This window comes from Lycium ferocissimum, chromosome 1, assembly GCF_029784015.1.
Source record: "Lycium ferocissimum isolate CSIRO_LF1 chromosome 1, AGI_CSIRO_Lferr_CH_V1, whole genome shotgun sequence".
Classification (NCBI taxonomy): Eukaryota; Viridiplantae; Streptophyta; class Magnoliopsida; order Solanales; family Solanaceae; genus Lycium; species Lycium ferocissimum.
The window spans coordinates 48313209-48335925 of NC_081342.1; the positions used below are offsets into that span (position 1 = coordinate 48313209).

Below are 22717 nucleotides of genomic sequence, written 5' to 3' on the forward strand. Positions count from 1 at the left end.
CAACTCATTATAGGACTTAGTAACATAATTAGACAATCATCCTGTACATATGCATATATAACGTGTCCCGGCCCTCTAGTGAGGGACTCGGTAAATAGAATCATCATATACATGTACATATAACGTGTCCCGGCCCTCTAGTGAGGGGCTCGGTGAATAAAGTCATCATATGCCATCCTGGCCGCCATCCCCATATCATCATATCATCATGTCATCATATCATCATATACATATACATATAACGTGTCCCGACCCTCTAGTGAGGGACTTGGTGAATGATATAATAAAGTTGTGCACGAGAACATGTCCTGGCCCGGGACCCAGTGAAAGATGTAACAATAAGCACGAGCGGAGTAGCAAGTAACCATATACATATAAGACATCATTTGAGATTCATTAGACAAGTAAATTGGTCAACGCTCAAGCATTAAAATGATGTCATGTTAAGTTTCCGCTGATGTCATTAAGAACTATATTGAGGAAAGCCTCAGGAGTCATAAGCATGTGTCAAGTCAATCTGAATCAGTTTACAAAAGTTATGACATTATTCATTATAGGATCTTTTAGGAATAGGAACTTTTATACATCATTTACTTACTTAGTCATACAAAAGACTCGAGGGCAATAGCCCGATCATCATAAGGAATTCAATATCAAGAAGTGAATAGGAATCATAAAACATGCTCGGAATATGAATAGAGTTACCCCAAAGCTCATATCGTTTCATGCTTACATCTAGGACATGCCAAAAGAAAGAAAGGGTAAGCTTTACCTTTAGCGTTTACTCGCAACGCAACTCGTATACGCTGCCCAATAGTATCTCCACCTATATTAAGACGTCAAGAATTACGATTAACTTACGAAGAGGTTCAAACTCATCCTAATGTTAGTAACTCGCTCCTAAACAATTTGACGACATTTCCTTTACCTTCAAATCAACTACGTACAATCAAGCCAACATCAATGGTCATACGTTCAAGTGCTAACCCGAGACCATTTAAACAAGACTCGACAAAGCTTCGGACAACCCACATAGCATCTCAAACAGCCCAACCAATACACCATACCACCCGAAATTCCAATTCAACAAGAACAACAACAACACATCCTTTTCTTTCAATTTCATGAACTACACCAACAACCACATGTTGACAACATCATTTACATAACTATAACAAACTATATTAACATCATATTAACTCCTAAAACAGCCCACAACAATTACAACTTCAACCTAGAATCATTAAACCTTCATTTTCTCCATATAATTCATAACAACAACAATCAAATACCAAGCAAAATTAATTCATCACTTTCTCCTAGAACAGCCCCTACACGGCTTGGACAGCCTTCCAACATCAACATACATAATTTTTATACACACCTACACATCCCCACACGTTCAAACCATTCACAACACATTCAAGAGAAGATTGAACCTTACCTTATATACTTGGTTTCTCAACTTGGTTCCAACTTGTGCCTTGAATTTATCCTTGTTTTTGTTGCTCTAAGCTCAGATCCACGTTATTATACACTTCCTACTGAGTTGAATTACTTGGAAAAATAATTTTTTTGGATCAAGGTTGAAGGGTCATTCTCGGCCAGCCATGGCCGAGAGTGTCTCTCTCTATCTCTTAGGGTTCTTGGTTTGGAGAAGATGAAATGAATTCTGTATTGGATGTATGATTCATCATCTATGTATATATCATCATCTATGTATATATATGAATTCCAAGAGCTGGACATGTGTCCCACCCAAAACGTGGGCCAATTATACTTGGCCACGTCACGGGTGGGGCCCACACGGCCACTATGGCCAATTAATGATGTGATTAAGTGTTAATCCCACTTTAATAATCTAATCTTGGTTAATTAATCCCTAATCTCCAATAATATTTCTATACCAAATAAAATTTATAAGCAACTTGTGATTAGAACAGAATCGGAGATTAAAAATCTCTACCCCGTATTCCAAAATAGTCTTGTCCTTAACTTGTCGCGATTAGCTTTAGAATGTCCCAATGTTTAAAAATACGGGATATAACAAATCGGATCGCGGTGTGTCCGATAGGACCGAAGTAAAAGATAGGGCCGAATGGGTACGAACACGTTCAACTCTGCTTCAACGTCGAAGGTATTTTACCGGACACGGTATATCCGAACCCAAATGAGCGTATCTGATGTAGGTCCGGATAATCAATTATGGAGCAGCCACGTGTCACCAAACTGTTCCTCCATCTACGCTGACAATGGTACGGGTGTCAGACCGTATGGACAGCCTTATCCATTTTAAGGTTTTTCTAGAAAGGCTTTTTTGGCATTGTATTAAGGCCTATTGATGATTACCTATAAATAGACGGAAACCCCTTCCTTTTTTAGGTGAGCTTCTGACTACTCAACAGATTGTAATCATCAAAGGATCGTATTTATTTCTTCAAGTACTTTGGCTCGGTTAAAGGAAGCTCACTCCAAACCGGACCAACTCTCAACATTGGATAACTCTTCCTTTCTAGTATCTATTGTTATTGCTCAATAATATTTGCTATAACTTACTAATATACATCATATATATATATATGATCTATGGAATCTCATATCATTACAGATTAAGTTCATCCACCTATCCTAGTCACCATTTACAAATTTAATTGTTGCCCACAATCCGGGGTAAACAGGTATAGTGGTGTAGTAGTGGTGGAGGGGAAGGTGCAAATGGTGAAAGATGACATGGAAGGAGGGACGGTTAAAATTTGGACAATGAGGTGTCATGCCACATGACATTGATTTGGACAATGAGGTGTCATGCCACATGGCATTTTCTTCATTAAAAATATTAACCTTGATCAACTTTAATGGTAGAGGGGTATATTTGTGCTCAAAGTATAACTGTAAGGGTATATTTGGACCCAAAGTATAACAAGGGGTATATTTAGCCCTTTTCCGTTGATTTTTTGTCCAAAAATAATCTTCAATTAATAGAGGGGCAATTTGCACGATTGGCCTTCTTTGGGGGTGGTCTTTAATTATTTGTCCCTCAAATTCTTTGGTCTTTAACTTTTGTCCTTAGCCTAAAATCTTCTGAGATTCAGGATTCGAACTCCAGTTTAGTCATAAAAATAAAAATAAATATTCACAAGGCAATGCTTCGCGAAAAGTCTGCCTTATGCGGCTGACTTTTAGTTATGCCTTAAGGCAACGTCTGCTGCTTAAGACAGACTTTTTGCAAAGTCTTACCTTGCGAATTTTTTTTGACTGAGCAGAATTTCGAAACCGGAACCTTGGAGAATTTTAAGCGAAGGACAAAAATTAAAGATCAACAATTTGAAGGGCAAAAATGAAGGGAAAATTTCATAAAGAGCAAACATTTGGGGTTAAAACATCCAACATAGCTATAGTTTACATAATTACATGGCGTAGCAAATATCCTAGCTTCCCCAAAGTGTATTCAAAATTTCCTTCTCACTGTATTCATGAATACAGTGAGTAAAAATGTATTAAAAAATTCTTTTCACTGTATTCAAATCATATGTATTCAACTTAGCTGTATTCACGTTAAATGTATTCAACTTAGTTGTATTCATTTGTAGCTATTTTTACATTGTATTCACTTTATTGTATTCAAAAATTTAGTGACATTCAAACAACATAAATACAAAAAATATTGTATTCAAGTTATTGAATACAAGAAATTTTTAGTGAATACAGCGAGTAATACACTAAAAAATTGAATACATTAAAACATAAATGCACTAAAATTTAACAAAAACACTCAAAAAACTGAATACAATCTAAAAAGTTAACCAAAAAACTCAAAAATAATGAATACAAAAGTTTCGATGAACCGGAGCTTCACTGTCGCCGCCTCGACCACTACTAGATCCGGCGAAACCAAACAAAACATTAACAAGGATGTTGTCACTGTCACCGCTGGCGAAAACACCGGCAAAACAAAAAATTCAGTCCGCCAGATTCTATTTATGAACCGCCGCCAGATCTGGCGGCAACGGTGGCAACGACGGCATGAGCTTGTACAAACAAACACACCGTTGGGATCTGGGATTGAAGAAAAAGATGCATCAAAATTAATGGGTCATTTAGGCCGTGTGCGTGGGCACGACTACTCCAGTTCACCGAAGCAATGGGGGGAAGAGGTGAGAGAGAGAGATGGGAGGGCTGGGTTAGCAGTGGTGATAGGTATTTTACTTTAAATATATATGTAGCTATTAATTGTATTTAACATATTACTCTTAGCTATAGGATCTAATTACTCTAAACTATACTTACCTAATGGTCATACATTATATAACGGTCGCTATACTTTTCCCGCCACTCTACCTAACGGTCAGATCAGGTGACGTTGGCGAACAGGTAACGCCGGCTACTTTTCCGGCCACTACAACACCAGGTAACGCCGGTCACTTTTCCGGCCAGATCTACTTTTCTTCTCTCTTCTTCTTCTTCTCTTCTTCTCTACTTCTCATTTTTTTTCCCTTTTTATCTGCTACTGGCGCTCCAACCGGCAGCCAGAACACTGCTGCTCTGATGCCGGTGACTTTTTCCTGCGTCATTTTTAGGCTAGTCCGCTTTCCTCCTTCTCTCTCTATTTTCTTTCTTTCCTTCCTTTTGCCCCTCCTCTCTTCTCTTCTCTTCTCTCCTCCCTTTCAGGTCTTTGTGAACATTACTTCAGTAGTGAACAGTACCACGACAGTGAACAGTAACTCCGGCGTTGAACAGTGTTTGTTCAGCGGCGAAGAGGTTCGGTTCAACTGGAGTTGGTACCTCCGATTGCTTGTATCCATTCTTGGTCCATACACCTGTAGTTATATTTCTTGACTGTAGTCCTTTCAATAATTTATTAGTTCATACTCGCTTTCGTGGCTTTGGTTATTAATGGTAGACTAGGGTCATGTTCTCATTCGGGGAGGGGGGCGAGGGTTAGGATGAGTAAGTGGGTTAGAGGAGCGCTTAGGCTGAGAGTAGGTTCTTGGAACATTGGGACGTTAACGGGGAAGTCCATAGAGCTAGTTAAGATTCTTAAGAAGAGGAAGATTAATATAGCTTGTGTCCAAGAGACCAAATGGGTAGGTCCTAAAGCTAAGGAGGTAGACGGGCATAAGTTTTGGTTCTCTGGTAGGTCGAACTATAGGAATAGGGTAGGCATTTTAGTTGATAGTGAATTCAGCGATCAGGTGGTAGAGGTTAGGAGGGTCAGTGATAGGATGATGTCGATTAAGGTGGTCATTGAAAGGCTCACTTTGAACATTATTAGTGCGTATGCGCCGCAAGCGGGCTTAGGCGAGAAGGAGAAGAGGCGCTTCTGGGAGGATTTAGATGAGTTAGTGGGAGGCATACTGCCTCTTTGAGAAGCTATTCGTGGAAGGTGATTTTAATGGGCATATCAAGCCTATTTCGGGGGGTTATGATGATGTGCATCGAGGTTTTGGCTTCGGGACAGGAATGGAGGAGGAGTCGCACTTTTGGATTTCGCAAAAGCTTTTGGGTTGGTGATAGCCAATTCTAGTTTCCCAAAGAAGGAGGAGCACTTGGTAACCTTCCGTAGTTTGGTGGCTAAGACTCAGATAGACTTTTTACTGCTTACGAAGGATGATTAAGGTCTGTGCAAAGACTGTAAGGTCATCCCGAGCGACAACCTTACAACCCGATACAAGCTCTTGGTGATGGATTTAGGGATCAAGATGACGAGAAAGAAGAGGGTCGTAGGTGATCGGCCTAGGATCAAATGGAGGAGTTTGACCATGACTAGTGCCCTGGGGATGGGAGAGAAATTGAAGGTTGTGGGGGCCTGGGATAGTAGTGGGGATGCGACCAGTATGTGGGATAAAACGGCTAGTTGCATTAAGGTAGTAGCTAGGGAAATGTTGGGGGTCTCGATAGGTAGTCGTGGTAGGCACCAAGGGGATTGGTGGTGGAATGGAGAAGTGCAAAGGAAGGTAAAAGCAAAGAAGGTGGCGTATGCGAAGTTGATAGAAAGCAAGGATGAGGTGGAGAAGTGGACGAATAGGGAACTTTATGAGATGGCGAGAAAGGAGGCGAAGCTGGCGGTTTCGATGGCAAAAACGATAGCTTTTGAACGCCTTTATGCTGAACTAGAGAAAAAGACAGGGATAAGAAATTGTTCAGGCTAGCCAAGGTGAGGGAGAGGAGGGCACATGATGTGGATTAAGTCAAGTGCATCAAGGAAGAGCATGGCAAAGTATTGGTAGAGGAGGCTCACATTAGACGGAGATGGCAGTCATACTTCCACAAACTCTTGAATGAAGAAGGGGACAGGGACATTGTGTTGGAAAATTTAGAACATACAGGGAGGCGTCTCAATTTTGAGTATTGCAGGAGTATTAAGGTTGAGAAGTTTAAGGGTGCTGTTCGTAGGATGCACAAGGGAAGAGCGACCGGACCTGATGAGATTCTTGGGGAATTTTGGAAGATTGCGGGCTCGGCAGGTTTGGAGTGGCTGACTAGGTTGTTTAATGTCATCTTTAAGACGAAGAATGGAGGTCGAGTGTAATGATCCCTCTATACAAGAACAAGAGCGATATCCAGAGTTGCAACAACTATAGAGGTATCAAGCTGCTAAGCCATACTATGAAAGTGTGGGAAAGGGTGGTGGAGATGAGGGTGAGGAGAGGCGTATCTGTTTCAGAGAACCAGTTCAGATTCACGCTGGGACGCTCAACTACAGAAGCCATCCATCTTATAAGGAGACTGGTGGAGCAGTATAGGGACTTACACATGGTATTCATCGACCTAGAAAAGGCTTACGACAAAGTTCCAAGGGAGATCCTATGGAGATGCTTAGAGGCTAAAGGTGTACCTGTGGCGTACATTAGGGTGATCAAGGACATGTATGAGGGAGCCAAGACCAGGGTAAGGATAGTAGGAGGAGACTCATAGCACTTTCCAGTTGTGATGGGGTTGCATCAAGGATCAACTCTTAGTCCATTTTTATTTGCCTTGGTGATGGATGAATTGACGCGGCAAATTGAAGGTGAGGTGCCATGGTGTATGCTTTTCGTGGATGACATAGTCCTGATCGATGAGACTCGTAGCGGAGTTAACACTAAGCTGGAGGGTTGGAGACAGACTCTGGAGTCTAAAGGGTTCAAGCTGAGTAGGACCAAGACAGAGTAATTGGAGTGCAAGTTTAGTGAAGCACCTCAAGAGGCTAGTGTGGAAGTGAGGCTTGGTACCCAGGTCATCAAGAATAAAAGTAGTTTCAAGTATCTTGGGTCTATTATACAAGACAGTGGGGAGATTGACGATGATGTCACACATCGTATTGGGGCAGGGTGGATAAAATGGAGGCTCGCTTCCTGAGTGCTATGTGATAAGAAGGTGCCACCACAACTTAAGGGCAAGTTCTACAAAGTGGTGGTTAGACCGACTATGTTATATGGGGCGGAGTGTTGGCCAGTTAAGATCTCTCACGTTCAAAAGATGAAAGTTGCTGAGATGAGAATGTTGAGATGGATGTGTGGGCACACTAGGAGTGACAGGATTAGGAATGAGTCTATCCAGGACAAGGTGGGAGAGGCCTCGGTGGAAGACAAGATGCAGGAAGTGAGACTGAGATGGTTTGGACATGTGAAGAGGAGAGACACAGATGCCCCAGTGCGGAGGTGTTACACCTCGGGAAATTTTCCGTTAATGCGCAGTGAGTAGACTAACGAAGGGCACGAAGTATACAATGTTTCGATAAGTGAGAAATAGCATTTGACGATCCTAATTGAGATTTCAAAGACATTCGAAGTAAGCGAAGAAAGTTGCCAAGAAAAGGCAAGGTATACGTTATGTATCGGAAAGGATTTACGAGTACCAAGTTAATGATGACTTAACGATGTTTTGGAGAAGAGTTATAGCGTCCCTTAGATTGTTAATGAGGTGCTAAACAAGTGTTAAGAAGGTTCCATAAGGATTGGAGATCGAACGAAACGATGGAATCCATTTCAGGGAAATGGAGTTATACGACCACTTATACGGTCCGTATAACTTTATACGGTCCATATAAGGGGTCCGTATAACTCCCAGCAGGGAGATGATTTTCTAGTTGGTGAACCATGACCACTTATACGGGCCGTACAATGTTATACGGACCGTATAAGTGTCCGTGGAAGTCCCGACGGGCTGATTTCTAGTTTTTGTATAAATAGATGCCTTGGGTTCATTTACTTCATTTTTCATATTCTGCAAGTATTGAGAGCTCAAAACCCTTCTCTAAGCACATTCCACTAAAGTTCAAGAGAACACAAAGATCAAAAGACTAGAATCAAGTGTTTATGTGTTAGGAAGCTTCCAAGGGTTAGAGGACCACAAAAGATTCCATTGGAGGTGAACTAGGGTTTCGGTTCAAGTGAAGTATTTCCACTCAAGGTTCATTCCGACAACATCTAAGGTAAGTTTTATGGTATTTCCATGTTGTTTAAGGTACTGAAAGTTGAAACACTTGGATTGTAGAAGGAAATAGAAAATGGGTCATGAATGTGGGAATAGTGTCACTTTTGAGTAATAGTTGGATTGAGTCATGATTCTTGATGTGTTATAATTATAATCATGTTATAAATGATGTTGAGAACATGGGATAGACGTTGTATATGAATGAACGTAATCGTGTGTTATGACCATGAATATGGATGATTGGAAGTGAATTGAGAAGTAAGGATAATGTAGGTGAATAAAGGCTATTCTTATGATGTTGTGAATGTTATTATTGATGTTTTGGAGTTGATATATGATATGGAGGAAGTCGTATAAATAAAGGAGATGCTGTCCAATTTTCTCTAGCTTTAGTCATGTATGCTAAGCTATCGATTTTCTAATGATAGTATAACTCTAATGAAGGTACAAACGTGAGCATTGAAGGAGAACATGCAAGTGATAGAATAGTTGAACGGAAAGGTATGTAAGGCTAACCCTTCTTTCATAAGTCATGGTTCTTTGGCCAAATATCTATTCTTCTATGAGCCCATGATATCCTCCAAATGATTCTATCTTTAAAAGCTACTAAGCTCATGATTCTCGATATGTTATGATTGTACTAAGTTCCTTATATGATGAGTAATCCTCTAGGGATAGATGTAATGAACGACGATAGTAATGATGCTAAAGATGTTTATGAGCCTTTATGTATATGTGCCTATGTATGGCTATTGTGAAACCCCGAGCTTATATGGCCGGGTAGAATATGTCTATATATAACGCGCGCGCACTACGATTGGGTACGGATAACCACGAGCCTTGGTAGGGGTGTATGTATGACACTGAACGCTTCGTAGTCGGGTATGCTATATAAATGCTATATATATGATATGATTATGAATACAAATATGCTATGAATATGACTATGTGAATGAATACGAGTATGAATAGAAATATGACTACGAATACGAGTATGGATATGGAATGTAAACGAGTATGGATACGGATATGGATGTATGTACACAATCACGCAATAGAAATGGAAAGTCTTTATGAAAAGCAAGTAAGTGTTTATGACGATGATACTACTATCTTCCATCCTATGCAAATTCTTATGTTGTCTATTATGCTTTCATATTGATGTTGATCATGCTTTACATACTCAGTACATTCTTCGTACTGACATCCTTTTGTTTGTGGACGCTGCGTCATGCCCGCAGGTGGCCAGGGAGACAGACTTGATCCATAGTTGTATTACTCAGGGACTACATAGCGGAGCTCCATTTCGTTCGGAGCTACGACCTTTGGTATTGATTCTTTTGTGTACATATTTATGGGCATGGCGGGGTCCTGTCCCGCCTATATGATATGACATACTCTCTCAGAGGAATTTTGGTAGACATGTGTATATGGTTAGATGTGTTTGGCCTTGTCGGCCTATATTTTGGATATCGTTTTGTTAGCCTCGTCGGCTTATGTACATTGATATGGGCATAGTTGTTAATGATGATATAAATGTATTGTTGCCCAATGGGATTAGTATGATTTAGCTATGTGGCTCACCTAGATGTAATGTGAAAGTATGTTAAGAGGTGCCCGGGTGGGTTAGCACCGGGTGCCCGTTGCGGCCCTCCGGTTGGGTCGTGACAGGAGGTGTGAGAGGTTGGCCATGGATCTTTTCAGAAGAGGTAGGGGTAGGCCGAAGAAGTATTGGGGAGAGGTGATTAGACAGGACATGGCGCAGTTGCAGCTTACCGAGGACATGACCTTAGATAGGAGGGTATGGAGGACTCAGAATAGGGTAGAAGGCTAGTAGATAGTATCGTTTATCCTTTCATATTGGTAGTCACATTATCGCGATATAAGTTCTTGTGCTTTGATTTCTGTTACTATCTGTTATTTTTTGTACTTTGATTATCTTATTTTATCTGTGATAGCTACTGCCCTTTTGCAAACTGCTTCATCATAGCTTAGTCGCTTTCGTTATTTTCATTTCCATATCGCTTTGAATTTCTTGGCCTTATCGACCTCTTTTTTATACTTTCTATTGGTAGGGTCTTTCGAAAAATAGCCGTCCTACCTTGGTTGGAGTAAGATTGCTGCGTACACACTCTACCCCTCCACGGACCCCACGTTGTGGGATTTCACTGGGTTGTTGTTGTTGTTGTTGTTGTTGTTATAGCTACTAAATCTAAATATATATTAGAGTTAGTTATGCCATGTAGTTATCCCAAAATGAAAGACCAGTGCCTTTGAAGGATAATCCGCGCAAAAAATTGTTATTAGAAACAGGACAAAAGTATGTTCGTTGTTAGCAAACTAGTCAAATTATACGCTATCATTGTAACAAACCTCCAAGTCTCATAATTTCCTTTTAAAAATAATTTCTTTGTCGAGATGGATTACTCCTTGAAAAAAAAAAAAAAAAGGTTACACTACTTATTTATTTACTCTCTCTATTTCAATTTATGTAATACAATTTGAATTTCGAAAGACAAACTTCTTCATTTTGACTGTAAATTTGGACATGCAATTTTAATTTTTTTAAAATTAATTTTAAAATTTAGAAACTACATGGAGAGTAATATAAGTCACAATAATGAACAATATAAAATGCATACAACTAAATCGCGGTTAAAGATTTTCTTGTTTGACTCTTAAAATCTGAATTGTATCACATAAATTAGGACAAAGGGAATACTTAGTAATATATATTGAGCCCGTTTGGATTGGCTGGAAAAAAGTGGCATTCAAGCATAAGTGCTTAAAGTACTTTTTAAGTGCTGAAACTTATTTTATAAATAAGCAGTTACGTGTTTGGATAAAAGTGCTTAAGATGACAATATGTTGTTGATGTGTTTGGTACACAAGTGCTGTTAAGCACTTTTTTCTATCAAAATGACTGAAATACCCTTAAAGTTGTTAACATTATAAAGAAGCTGATTACTATAAGATTTTTAATTCTAACATTGATTCAAATTAAAATTAATTTATATTTTAATTCCCATGTGCAGCTAACAGAAATATACTTTCCAGGAAATGAACTTGTACAAACAAAGTGGGATACAATTTTATATGGTATATGCATAATGAGAAACCTATAACTAGATCGGAGTTTGGAATTTAAACTAATATGATAAAAGTAAAGTGGAGGAAACTACAGAGAATTTAACTAGTACTTTGGTTTCAACATTTCTCTATGTAGACGGAGGAATGGAGGAAACTACACAGAATCTATATATAATATAAAGTTAGGGATAGACAAGGTGATGTGACACCTCTCTATAGCCTAGAATACCATTTATCTTTTTTCTTCTTTTTTTGAATTTTTTCACATTTTAAAATTAATGTGTTATATTGAAGAGCCAAAAACCACTCTAAAACGTAGTAACTGCAATACATTTAATACATTCATCAATATTCTATATCTTTTCCCCTTCCAAAGAGACGTGTTGTTTGAATATTAATGGCCTTACTTAATACATAGAATGTGCATATGCTAAGGGTATAACATTGCATAGGTTTTGCTCATTTCATTTGTTAAGGTTTTGGTCTATGAAAAATGGTCTTGATGTCCAATTTTTCCGTTAGTCACCAAATTCTGAATCTTTTTAGTCGGCCTGAAGCATAAGCCTTAATATTTGACACTTCAAAATAAAATATTAAGGTGGAGGATCTCGAATATGAATGATAACATCAATATATTGGGCGTGTGATAATCAGAGAAGATATTGTCCAGGTATGAGTTATCATATTTCCCATCAATTTTTATCGTAGAGGAGGATGAAGTTAATCAATTGATATATCATTGCCTTTCAGTAGTACTTTGCAATTAGTAGTAATCCTAAAACTATTATCGATATTCTTTTCCAAGACAAATATGCCCATGTAATTTTGTACTTTGCTAACTACGTGGAAATGGGGTTCGGGTTTACATTTTTTATCATTTAATTGACATTTTCCCCTCAATTTTGCCAAAAAAGACTGACTTTTTCTTAATCTTTTCTCTTATCCTATTTAAGGTGCTTATATGGTAATTGCTAAAATTAAATTGAAGGAGTACTAGTAAGAAAAGAGAGAAATGAAAGAAATAAGAAAAAAAATATACTGAAAGTACCGCTCGCCTCAAGTACCAATTGTTTCACTGGTAAATCAGGAAATGCCAAAATATCCATTTCATAGGAAAGAGGGGGTAAAAGGACAGAAGAAAAGAAATAATAGAGAATATACTAGAAGAAACTAGAATTAGAAAAATCAAAAGTTTAACTACATCTGATAAATGAAAAAATAAAATAGAAACTTATATACATGTAATACAATTAGCTAGACTAAGAAAATCATGTAATTAACCTCCCAGCTATATACATATATAAGAAATTAATATGCAGTTCATCTAGTTTCTACTTTAGAAAACATATTTGTACATATAGTTTTATCACTATATAGCATTAATTTTTATATGCCCTTAAAATAACTTAACTAAATTTATAAAAAAGTATTCTCAAATTCACTAATGTCTTTTATAACCGCACGAGCGCGGCCCAACTTTACTAGTTTAACTAGTACTAGAGGAGAAAGATAATAGTTTAAGGATTTTTAGTAGTTAAGGTAATATTGAAATTAAAAGAAAATATAAGGGATAAAAAAGTTTAAAAAAAAAAAAAAATTCAAACCAAAATGGCTTTTAAGTCAAAAAGAAAAAAGTCCCCAACTTTTTACTTTTGGCTTATTTTAAGCACTTTTTAACTTATTTTAAACACTTTTCTGTTTTGCCAAACACTCAAAAAAGTTAAAAAATAGTTTATAAGTTGGTTTGGCTTATAAGCCAATCCAAACGGGCTCATTATGTTCTCTCCTCCATTGAAAAGATGCATCTTTTTTGTTCTTGAGCTTTCTTCTCCTTAGAAAGTTAGAGCATATATATGTGACATAATTGTTATTTCTAATAAAATGGGATAAAAATTCATTAAAAAAAACCCCCGGATTCAAATTCCAATATAAAAGAATAAGAGATTTCTTTCTATCTATCTGTCTAGTTTTTGGAAAAGAGACTTATCCAATATCTGTACTGGTGGAAGATAATAGATACTCATGAAATAATTGAGTTGCACACCAATCGACTATTAGAATTGTGAGCAACTTATGTGAATTATTGTGATTGTCACTTCAACAATTTTATTCGAGTTAGTCGAAAATGTCGATTTGTGCGCAACTCAATTATTTCATGAGTAATTGCTACCTTCTACCAGTATGCATATCGAATAATTCTGTTCTAAAATAACTAGATAGACAAATGAAAAAGAATCACCTTAATTTTTTCTCTTTTGAAATTTCAAACCGTGGATTAATCTTTTTTTTTTCTTGCAAGGTGGAATCAAAATCAACTTGGCTGCTGCTGCTGACGTGGCACTAACCAGGGTGGAAGAAGCACCTGCAGCAACAGCAGCACCAATACCACCAAAGGCTTGATGAACATCTACTTTAATTTTTCTCTGTCTAATTAAAAGTTGCATATTTATTTTTCCTTTTTATGTGTTTCATGGTTATTACTGTAAGAAAGAAGACAGAAACTTGATTTATTATTCTTTTGTAAGTGTTCCCTCCTTTCTTTCCTTTGTTAGTTTGTACAATATTATCTCAATTGCGTATGTGTTTTTTTCCTCAGTTATTTCAATTTGATTCTTCAATATTATAAGATGTGTAAGTGGATTTAATCTCTCACTTTTTTTTCTTCATATTATAAATGTGAGTAAGATAACGAGTTTCTTAAGGAATATGCTCTTTTTTATGCCTTCAAGGAGGAAGCAGCTTTTTTCAAAATTTCTGAAAAAATGAAATAAATCTTTTTTCCTAAGGCAAGAAAGTTGCCTTAGGAAGGTAGATGTCTACACACACTAAGTCACTAACCAAATTTTTTGGGAAGGATGGTGTTGGAACAATTGTTTCAATTAATTTTGAAACAATACATTTGATAAGAGTTTTGTTTTAAAAATGGATGAATGTGAATTCATAAGTTTCACTTCATTTAGTTTATACGTTTTAGGTTCTTTTGGAAGAAACCTTTTTCTTACAAATTCATGAACCTATTAAAAATATTATTTGATGAGAACTCTTATGTTACAATAACTTTTATCCATAAATAGTTCTTCTTTTCTTGTAAAAGAGAAGCAATCCACAAACTACTTCCCCTTGAAAATACTTGAGAGACATTGTGATGAAAGATGAAGAAGATCAAGAAATCCAAGAAAACCAAGAAACACAAGATTGAAATTCAAGAGAAAGAAAGTCCAAGAAGCTCAAGTTTGAAGATCAATTTCTTTCAAGAATGGGAATTGTTGTTTCTTGAATCCTTTTATAAATAGGTTTCTTGTTTCTTGATTTATATTTTAGTAGGATTTAATTTCCTATCATTAGTAGGACTTTTATCCTAGTTCTAGTAGGATTAAGTTTTCTTTATTCTTTTCCTTGTAGAATAGGGATTTTACTTTCCTTGTTTTTAGCTATTTCCTTTCTAGAGTAGAATAGGGATTTGTAGTCATAAAATAAGAGACCCTAGGCCTATATAAAGGGTTCTCATGACTTGTAAATAGAGAATTCACGTTTTTGAGCTTAAACCCTAGGATGCAATAGAGTTATTTTCTTTATTTGGTGTCCTTTATCCTTGTTTTTGGTTCCAAGCAAGGTGGTGATAGTCTTTATCTTGTTTTCAATAGCGTGTGGTGTTTCTTTATCACGTAAGTTGATTTCAAGTGGTGACTTAGGAACTTTGTTGGTTCTTGCACGTTTCTTGAAAACAATTTCGTTTTATTTCATACCCAGAACCCTAATTTTCTTTCCATCATTGTACCCCCAATATTTACTTGTTTTAAACGATTCAAGAGCCATTTTTATAGTTCAAATCGTCATCTTTCTCCTCGTCTTGAAATCACATAATTCCGAGAAGTATAGCCCGATTTATGTCCGTTTCTTGAATTCTGCCCATCAATCGCTTCAAGAATAAGATTCTGGTCAATTGGTTCTTTGTTAACTCGAAGAATCATATCACATTGATCAAAAGGTGAAATCACAGATTCAAGAATAGAAGAGCAACGTTCTTGAATGCTACTTGTTGTGTGGCTTAGTTGAATCCCGAAGATAAAGTTGTCATTTGTTCTTCCGTTTGCTCGTGGGAGAGACTCCAACTATCTTCTAGAAACGTCTTGACGTGCCTCTAAGCCAAGAAAGTCCTATTTTGGATTTCTAATATTATTATCATTTGTATTCTAACAATTAGACGATATTTCAGTCCGAGCAGTTGGAAGATATTATTATCCCTGTTCTAACAATTGGAAGAAATTAGTATCCTTGTTCTAACAATTTGAAGATATTTGTCTCTATGAATTGAGCAACAAAATACACACATTACAGTGGATATCGACACTGATGATTCAATTGGTATGTTTGAATACATTGGGATAAAACTTCTGACACATTAGGTTACATGGAATATATTTAAAAAATATATATATATTATGAAATAATTGGGGGGGGGGGGGGGAGGTATGATAGAGTTAGTGTATGTCTCTGTGGGAATTCTATCATGTAGAAAAGTGAAAAGAAAAAAAAGTCAAGACTTATATATTATGGCTTGAAATGTTGAAGGATTAAGGTCCATCAAAATCTTTTATTTTATGATTTTATCCATAGAAGAATCTTGAAGATTCCTTAAGATCTGGTTGTTGTGCTGATGGTGAATCGCCAAACATCATAAAAATTGGCATTGGATAGAAGTCAACTACTTGAGATCAAGTGTTGCAGAAATCGATCTCAAATTTTAGGGTATGTTCTTTGGCGTGGGCTATTGAGATGACCAATTAGACAACATCAAAGTCATACTCAAAAGGAAAATTGTCAATGAAATCCGAGTTCTATCTTCTAAACTCTAATCTCTATTTTTCTCTGCCTATTGTGATTTTTCGTGAAATCAAATGCTAGGTTGATAATCGTGTATGGTGTGCATTATTAGAGATAACATATGATTTCTTTGAAGGAAAAAAAATGCAAATTGATTTTCATATAGATATATGTTGCATGTGTAAAATTGCAAAATGTGAATTTTCAAGTTCTTGAAAGGACATGAAGCATATTATTTTAAATTAAAAGATAATATATATGCTTGTAAGCTTAAATATTATTTTTATATTGTGACAAAAATGAAATACTTTTACTTATATTGTGGAGCTTATTGACTTGAGACATGAAAGTGTAGGTCGCGTGAAGTTTAGATCTACTTGACTCTTGGTAAATAATGGATTATTACTGTTTGTGCGAATAAATATGCTTCTTATAAGTGTCTTACTTGTAATAAGTACAACATAGCAAAGAAACCTTTTCAAAACAGTTGAAAGGAAATGAACACTTTTGAGTTTAATCCACACAGATATTCATGAAATGAATTGTTTGTCACAAGATGAAAAAGAGATGTTTCTATAATTTTCATTGATGATTATTCAAGATAAACTTTCAAGCTTGTTAGTAGATATGAAACATGTTATTTGAAAGCATCATATCTATACTTGAAAGTTGGTGTATGATATTTGGCACAAATATCTAGATTTAGTGTCATTTGCACTTTACCTCTTAGCACTTTAATCACAGTTTTTAATGTAAATTATTGTATATGAGCTTATATTGGTATGCTTGTATGAATAGGTACAACAAGGACCAATGAAGGGTATTCCGAGCATTTTTTGATTGATTCCGAGGCTGTGCATGTTGGGAAGGAAGTTCCAACACTTGAAGGCGAGAATACGACCCGAAGGGTCTCGTGCGGCGGCCATGCGTCGCATAGCCAGCGCAAAAAAAAAAAAAAAAAAAACCCATCTCTGAATCTCAGATAGGCCATGCGCTGGTCGTGCGTCGCGTGAGCAAAACACAATGAAGACCATGCGCTAGCCATGCATCGCACAGCCAGCGCACAAGAGGTGTCAGTTCTCCTAATTTGATCGGGATTAGGCCAACTTATCTCATGTTTGCACTAGCTTATAAATAGTCATTTTAAACATTAGAAAGGCGGCTTAGACGATTTTTGAGACTTGTGAAACTCTTTCTAGATTTTGTTCCTCTTCTCTTATTTTCTTTACATTGAAACCCTATGTTATTCATGAATTCTAGCTTCCATTCTCGAATCATGTGTAAATAAACACCTTAATTCTGGGGTTGTGGTTTAGCCATGAATATTGACGTTTGACAAGTATTTTAATCTTAGTAGCTTGTTCGTATGCACTATTTCTTTACTTTTGTGCTTAATTGCTTAATTATTTGCGCAACAGTTGAGTTCTATTTACTAATTGATATATGTGCTTGGGAAAGGCATTGGTAGTTTAGAGAAAAAGTAAAGAGATTGTGATCTGAATATCTTTATAGTTGGGCTAGGATTTGTGACTAGGATAGGAATGTACTTAGTTAAATTACATACCGTGCTTTTATTGTGTTCTTGATAAGTCAATACCATAGGAATATAGGAGGCGAATTATCTTGAATCGGCGAGTAGTGGTTCGGAAGAATACTACGAGATTAATAATCCGGTTAATTAGCAGTTGTGAACAAAGTTACTAAGGTAGGATGCTTGAATGACTCAATAGGATTGGTGAACTAATCACGGCCCTGGAATGTTTCTAAAATCTTGATAAAAGCAACTCTCAAGGACGTTCGTAGCACAATTCTAGTTAACATTGTTAGTTATTTAGTTTTTACCATTAAGTTACAAAACAAACAAAGCTTTTATTCATTACTTTCATAATTGGTAGCAATAGTTTATTTTCGTGAAAGTATTGGTCATAAGTCTCTGTGGGTTCAACATCCGATTTTATATAATCACTATATTACTTGGACGACCACATACACTTGTGTGTGCATTTGGGCTCAACAAGTTTTTAGCGCCGTTGCCGGGGACTTAAAAATCAATAATTTTTACCAGAATAAATTGTATTTCTTTATTTATCAAAGTATTAACGTCTTGATCTTAGCTGCTACTTGATTGTAGGTACTTTAATCGAATGCGAAGGACTGCGAGTCAAAACAATCTTGAGGAATTCGATCCTAAGCCTGAACGTACTTTCAACCGGCGCTGGAGAGACTTGAACTTATTGTAGAATCCGCACGTTCTAGCCGCTGCACCTATGGTCATGGCTAATAATCCACCAGCAAAGGTGCGAGAGGTTGCAGTGCCTCGTATGGCAGATGTAACTTCATGCATTGTCAAGCCCACCATCGAAGGGCACTTAGAGCTAAAGCATCCTATGATTCAGCTACTTCACTCTAATGGGCAATTCACGGGAATGTCACACGAGGATTCTCAGCAGCACATCCATACTTTTCTGCAGATTGTTGATACTTTTGCTACTGGAAGGGTCACTAAAGAGTTTGTGCGGCTGACACTATTCCCCCTTTCTCTGTTAGGGAATGCAAGTAACTGGTTATTAGCAGAGCCTGCAAATTCTATCACTACATGGGATGATTTAGCGACTAAATTCTTGACAAGGTTCTTTCCACCAGCAAAGACAGCTCGACTCCGAAGAGAGATCATGTCATTCAGGCAGAAAAATGGGGAAAAATTGTATCAAGCATGGGGGAGGTTCAAGGGTCTTCTCAGGGATTGTCCTCGCCATCATCAGACGAATGAAGTTCTGACACATACATTTATTGAGAGTCTGGATGCCCAACATAAGTTATCACTAGACAACTACCCCTGGGAAGGCAGGCCTCGACCCGAGTTGTGAAGAATTATTCACATTATTGAACGAGTTTTACTCGAGCACTCCGGACGGCAAGATGACGCTGGCGGTTCGACTAAGAAGGCACCTGATGTTTTTGAAGTGGATAATTTTACGGCACTATCAGCACAGATTGATGCCATGCGCACTGAAATCAAGAAGTTAACTACTGTGCAAGCTCAACCACAGGTACATGCAGTGCAACAAGCCAACATCTTTTGTGAAGTTTGTGGAGAAGCTTACACCAGTGATGTATGCCCTGCAAATCCCGCATCCATATACTTTTTGGGTAATGCAGGCAAGGGGCAAGGAAACAACAATCAATATGGGAATTCTTACAACCCAAATTGGAGGAATCACCCGAATTTCAGATGGAGCGACAATCAAGGAAATCAGAAACAGAACTATCAACCAGCACCTGTTCCTCAAGCCCCCGCGAACAGTATGGAAGAGATGATGAACAAGATGATGAGTGATATGCAGAGGATGATGAAAGACCAGCAAAAGTTGATAGCAGATAATCAGAATCACGATTTAGCGGTGCAGAATTTAGAAAGGCAGATGGATTAGATAGCTGGTGCACAAAACACTAGACCACTGGAGCACTCCCAAGTGATACGGATGTGAATCCAAAGCCTTGTAATGTTGTGACTCTTCGGAATGGGAGAGAACTAGAGGAAGTGGCTCCAAAGAAAACCAATCGAGTAGAAGCTGAAAAAGAGAATATTGCCGAGGAGATGATTGAAAGAGAGAGGGTAGTCGAGATACCAGTAGTAAAGCAGCCACAGCCCGTGGTTGCAAAGCCATCACCTCCATTCCCTCAACATTTGGCAAGACAGAAGGAAGAGGCTACTTGTTGACACCTAATTTTCACCTCATAATACACGTATTTTAATTCTCAAAGTTCCCGAGCCAAGACGGAATAAGGATACGCTTTCAAAATTTTAAAAGTCTAAAATCCCGAGAAAGTTGTGAAAACTGGCGTTCAAATTGTTTAAGTTGTGAAATTAACATATAATTGGTTAAATTGTGAAATAGACGTTTAATTGTTTAAGATTGTGAAAGCTGAAGAATTTAAGAAAATACGAGCTATTTACTCGTATAAATGTAATTCAAAGAAAAAACTCGGGAAAACTAAATTAAAATAAGTGTCATTTTGTTGCATTTTTTTTCCATATTTTTAAGATCCAAAACTATGCCAATATCGGGCTCATTTTAAAGCTCGTATTTTTAAAAAAAATTGCAATTTTATTCCTTACAAATATTATTTTATGGGGGTGTTTTAAGTTAATACGTCAGTTTGAAACTATGTAAAGAGTATACTACATTTTTTTTTTTTAAAGGGGAGTTTAAGTTTCAATATTTCACTTAAACTCTAAAATCCCAAGAAAGTTGTGAAAACTGGCGTTCAAATTGTTTAAGTTGTGAAATTGAAATATAATTGGTTAAATTGTGAAATAGACGTTTAATTGTTTACGATTGTGCTAATTTAAGAAAATACGGGCTCATTTATAAATGTAATTCAAAGAAAAATGTGTATATTTTTAAATTGCTAAATTAAAATAATGTACGAATTTTATTCCATTTTTTTTACATTTTTAATATTATTTGCCAATATCGGGCTCATTTTAAAGGTATTTTTAAGTTAATTTTATTCCTTACAAATATTATTTTATGGTGTTTTAAGTTAATATGTAAACAATGTATAACAGTATACTTTTTTTTTTTTTTAAAAAAGGGGAGTTTAAGTTTCAATATTTCACTTACCCCCCCCCCCCCCCCCTTCATCCTCACAGCAAAATAGGCCCTTAACATCAAACAACACAAAACGACCTTCTTCTTCAACAAAAAACAACGATCGACCGAACGACTCCTTCCACTCATTTCCTCAATCATACGCAAAGCCTGGCATAGGCTCAATTGGATACAATTTTTGTTGGTTTGTGAACATCATTATTTTTAGTACTATACTTGTAACGAATTTAGGGATTTTTGGTACGAATTGGGTACGTTTTGTTGGAATGTGTTGTCTTATTCGTTTTGATTTCAAAATTTGGATAAGGTAGGGATTTTCAACATGATCGACATCGGTTGATATGATCTCCTTCCACTTCATTTCAAGACTTACATCAATCGTACGCATGGATGATAAGGACGTTGAAGGCCTGGCACCAATGGCTCAATACACAAAGTGGCTAAACGTGCAAATAGGGACATTTTTGCAAATTGGCTACATGTGCAAATTTGGATACAGGTTATTTAAATGCGAAGATTGATTGATCATGCGAGGAGGGCGTGTTTGGTTTGTGACTGGTTGGTACGATTTACTTCTTGATTAAGGGTAGCATTGTAATTGCTGTCATTATTTTTTAGTATATATAATTGTAAAAAGATTTTGGATGATGAATATTTGAGTGATGATAGGATTATCATAGTTTGTTTACGTTTTTTTGTTTAGTGGAATTTAATGGTGAATTCCTTATTGGTTTTGATTTTTCAAAATTTGTGGATAAGGTAGATATCTTAGGTTCTATTGATTGAATCGATTGGAAACAAAGGCAAAACAAATTTCTTGAAGATTCCGCGTTTAGGTTTTGATTTGGTGTTTCCCCCAAATCGATTCTTATCATCGGTTGAGTAGAATTTAGGGTCATCCTCTTGGTTCTATAAATAGAAACCATGCTCCTTGCATTTAGGAGGATGAACAAGGGGTTGAGACAATTTTTTTTTTTTTGGTTTTTTAACCATTAAGGGGTTTTACACCCTCAAAGAGTGGGAAACACTCAGAAAATTCGGCAATGCCTTGAGTTTTCAAGGAAGTTTCTCGCTTTAAGTTTAATTTTTGGAAGTCATTTCCGTTCGTCGGAATTGATTCCGGTGAGAGAGTGTTCATAGACTCTCGCTGCCCTCGTCGCTGCTCAAAAAAAGGGTGATTCTCGTCTTCGTCTTACTTTATTTTCATTTCCTAGCCCTGCGCATTTGGATTCTATAATTAGAATCAGGTTGGTTTTAATTTTGTGGTGTAATTTTCTTCCCCTGTTATCATTTTAATTCTGTGGGATTTCTTGTTTGTTTTGGTGTCTTCTGCTTAGCTTCCAGTTTCTGTTTAAGCTTATTAAAGATACATGTGTTATGCCTCCATGTCCATTTCCAGGTCCTTTTTAGCTTTGAAGTATTGTTTTCTGGCTTAGTTTAGAATGAGCTTAGTTAGCAGTAATTAGCTATGCTTTAACTTAATGGTGGTTGTTTGTTAGTACTGCTACTATTAGGAATATTCTTACTGATAGTTTGTTGCCATTGTTAACTTGTCTTTATTAGTGATTGGTTATCTACTAGGATTAATTAATTATTCTAGTTTTCATGTAGTAATCTGTTTCAGTTGATTAACTTAGTCCTTAGGTGTTTACCTGTTAAGTGCATTCATGTAGTTTCGATAAGGATTAATATTCATCCATAGGGGATTAATTTAACAACTCAGGACATGGTATACTTGGAAGGTTAACTTAGTACCAATCTAATAGAAACTC

General features: G+C 36.8%; 1 protein-coding gene and 1 non-coding gene across 2 annotated transcripts; one reads left to right on the plus strand and one right to left on the minus strand.

Moving 5' to 3' along the window:
• Positions 1-18602: 18602 nt before the first annotated feature.
• Positions 18603-20050, plus strand: LOC132064845 (uncharacterized). Its single transcript, XM_059457986.1, has 3 exons — positions 18603-19173; positions 19318-19730; positions 19784-20050. The coding sequence occupies exons 1-3, from the start codon at positions 18603-18605 to the stop codon at positions 20048-20050; spliced, it is 1251 nt and encodes a 416-aa protein (XP_059313969.1).
• On the minus strand, positions 18984-19090 carry LOC132031661 (small nucleolar RNA R71). Its single transcript, XR_009408326.1, has one exon. It is a non-coding gene; the product is annotated as a small nucleolar RNA R71 (small nucleolar RNA).
• Positions 20051-22717: the final 2667 nt, after the last annotated feature.

Excerpts from the sequence above, each read along its gene's own strand:
- LOC132064845 (XM_059457986.1), top strand. The coding sequence starts at position 18,603 with ATGGCTAATAATCCACCAGCAAAGGTGCGAGAGGTTGCAGTGCCTCGT. Across the intron at positions 19,174-19,317 it reads AGACAACTACCCCTGGGAAG|CACAGATTGATGCCATGCGC; the intron begins GCAGGCCTCGAC and ends CGGCACTATCAG. Across the intron at positions 19,731-19,783 it reads ATCAGAATCACGATTTAGCG|ACCACTGGAGCACTCCCAAG; the intron begins GTGCAGAATTTA and ends ACAAAACACTAG.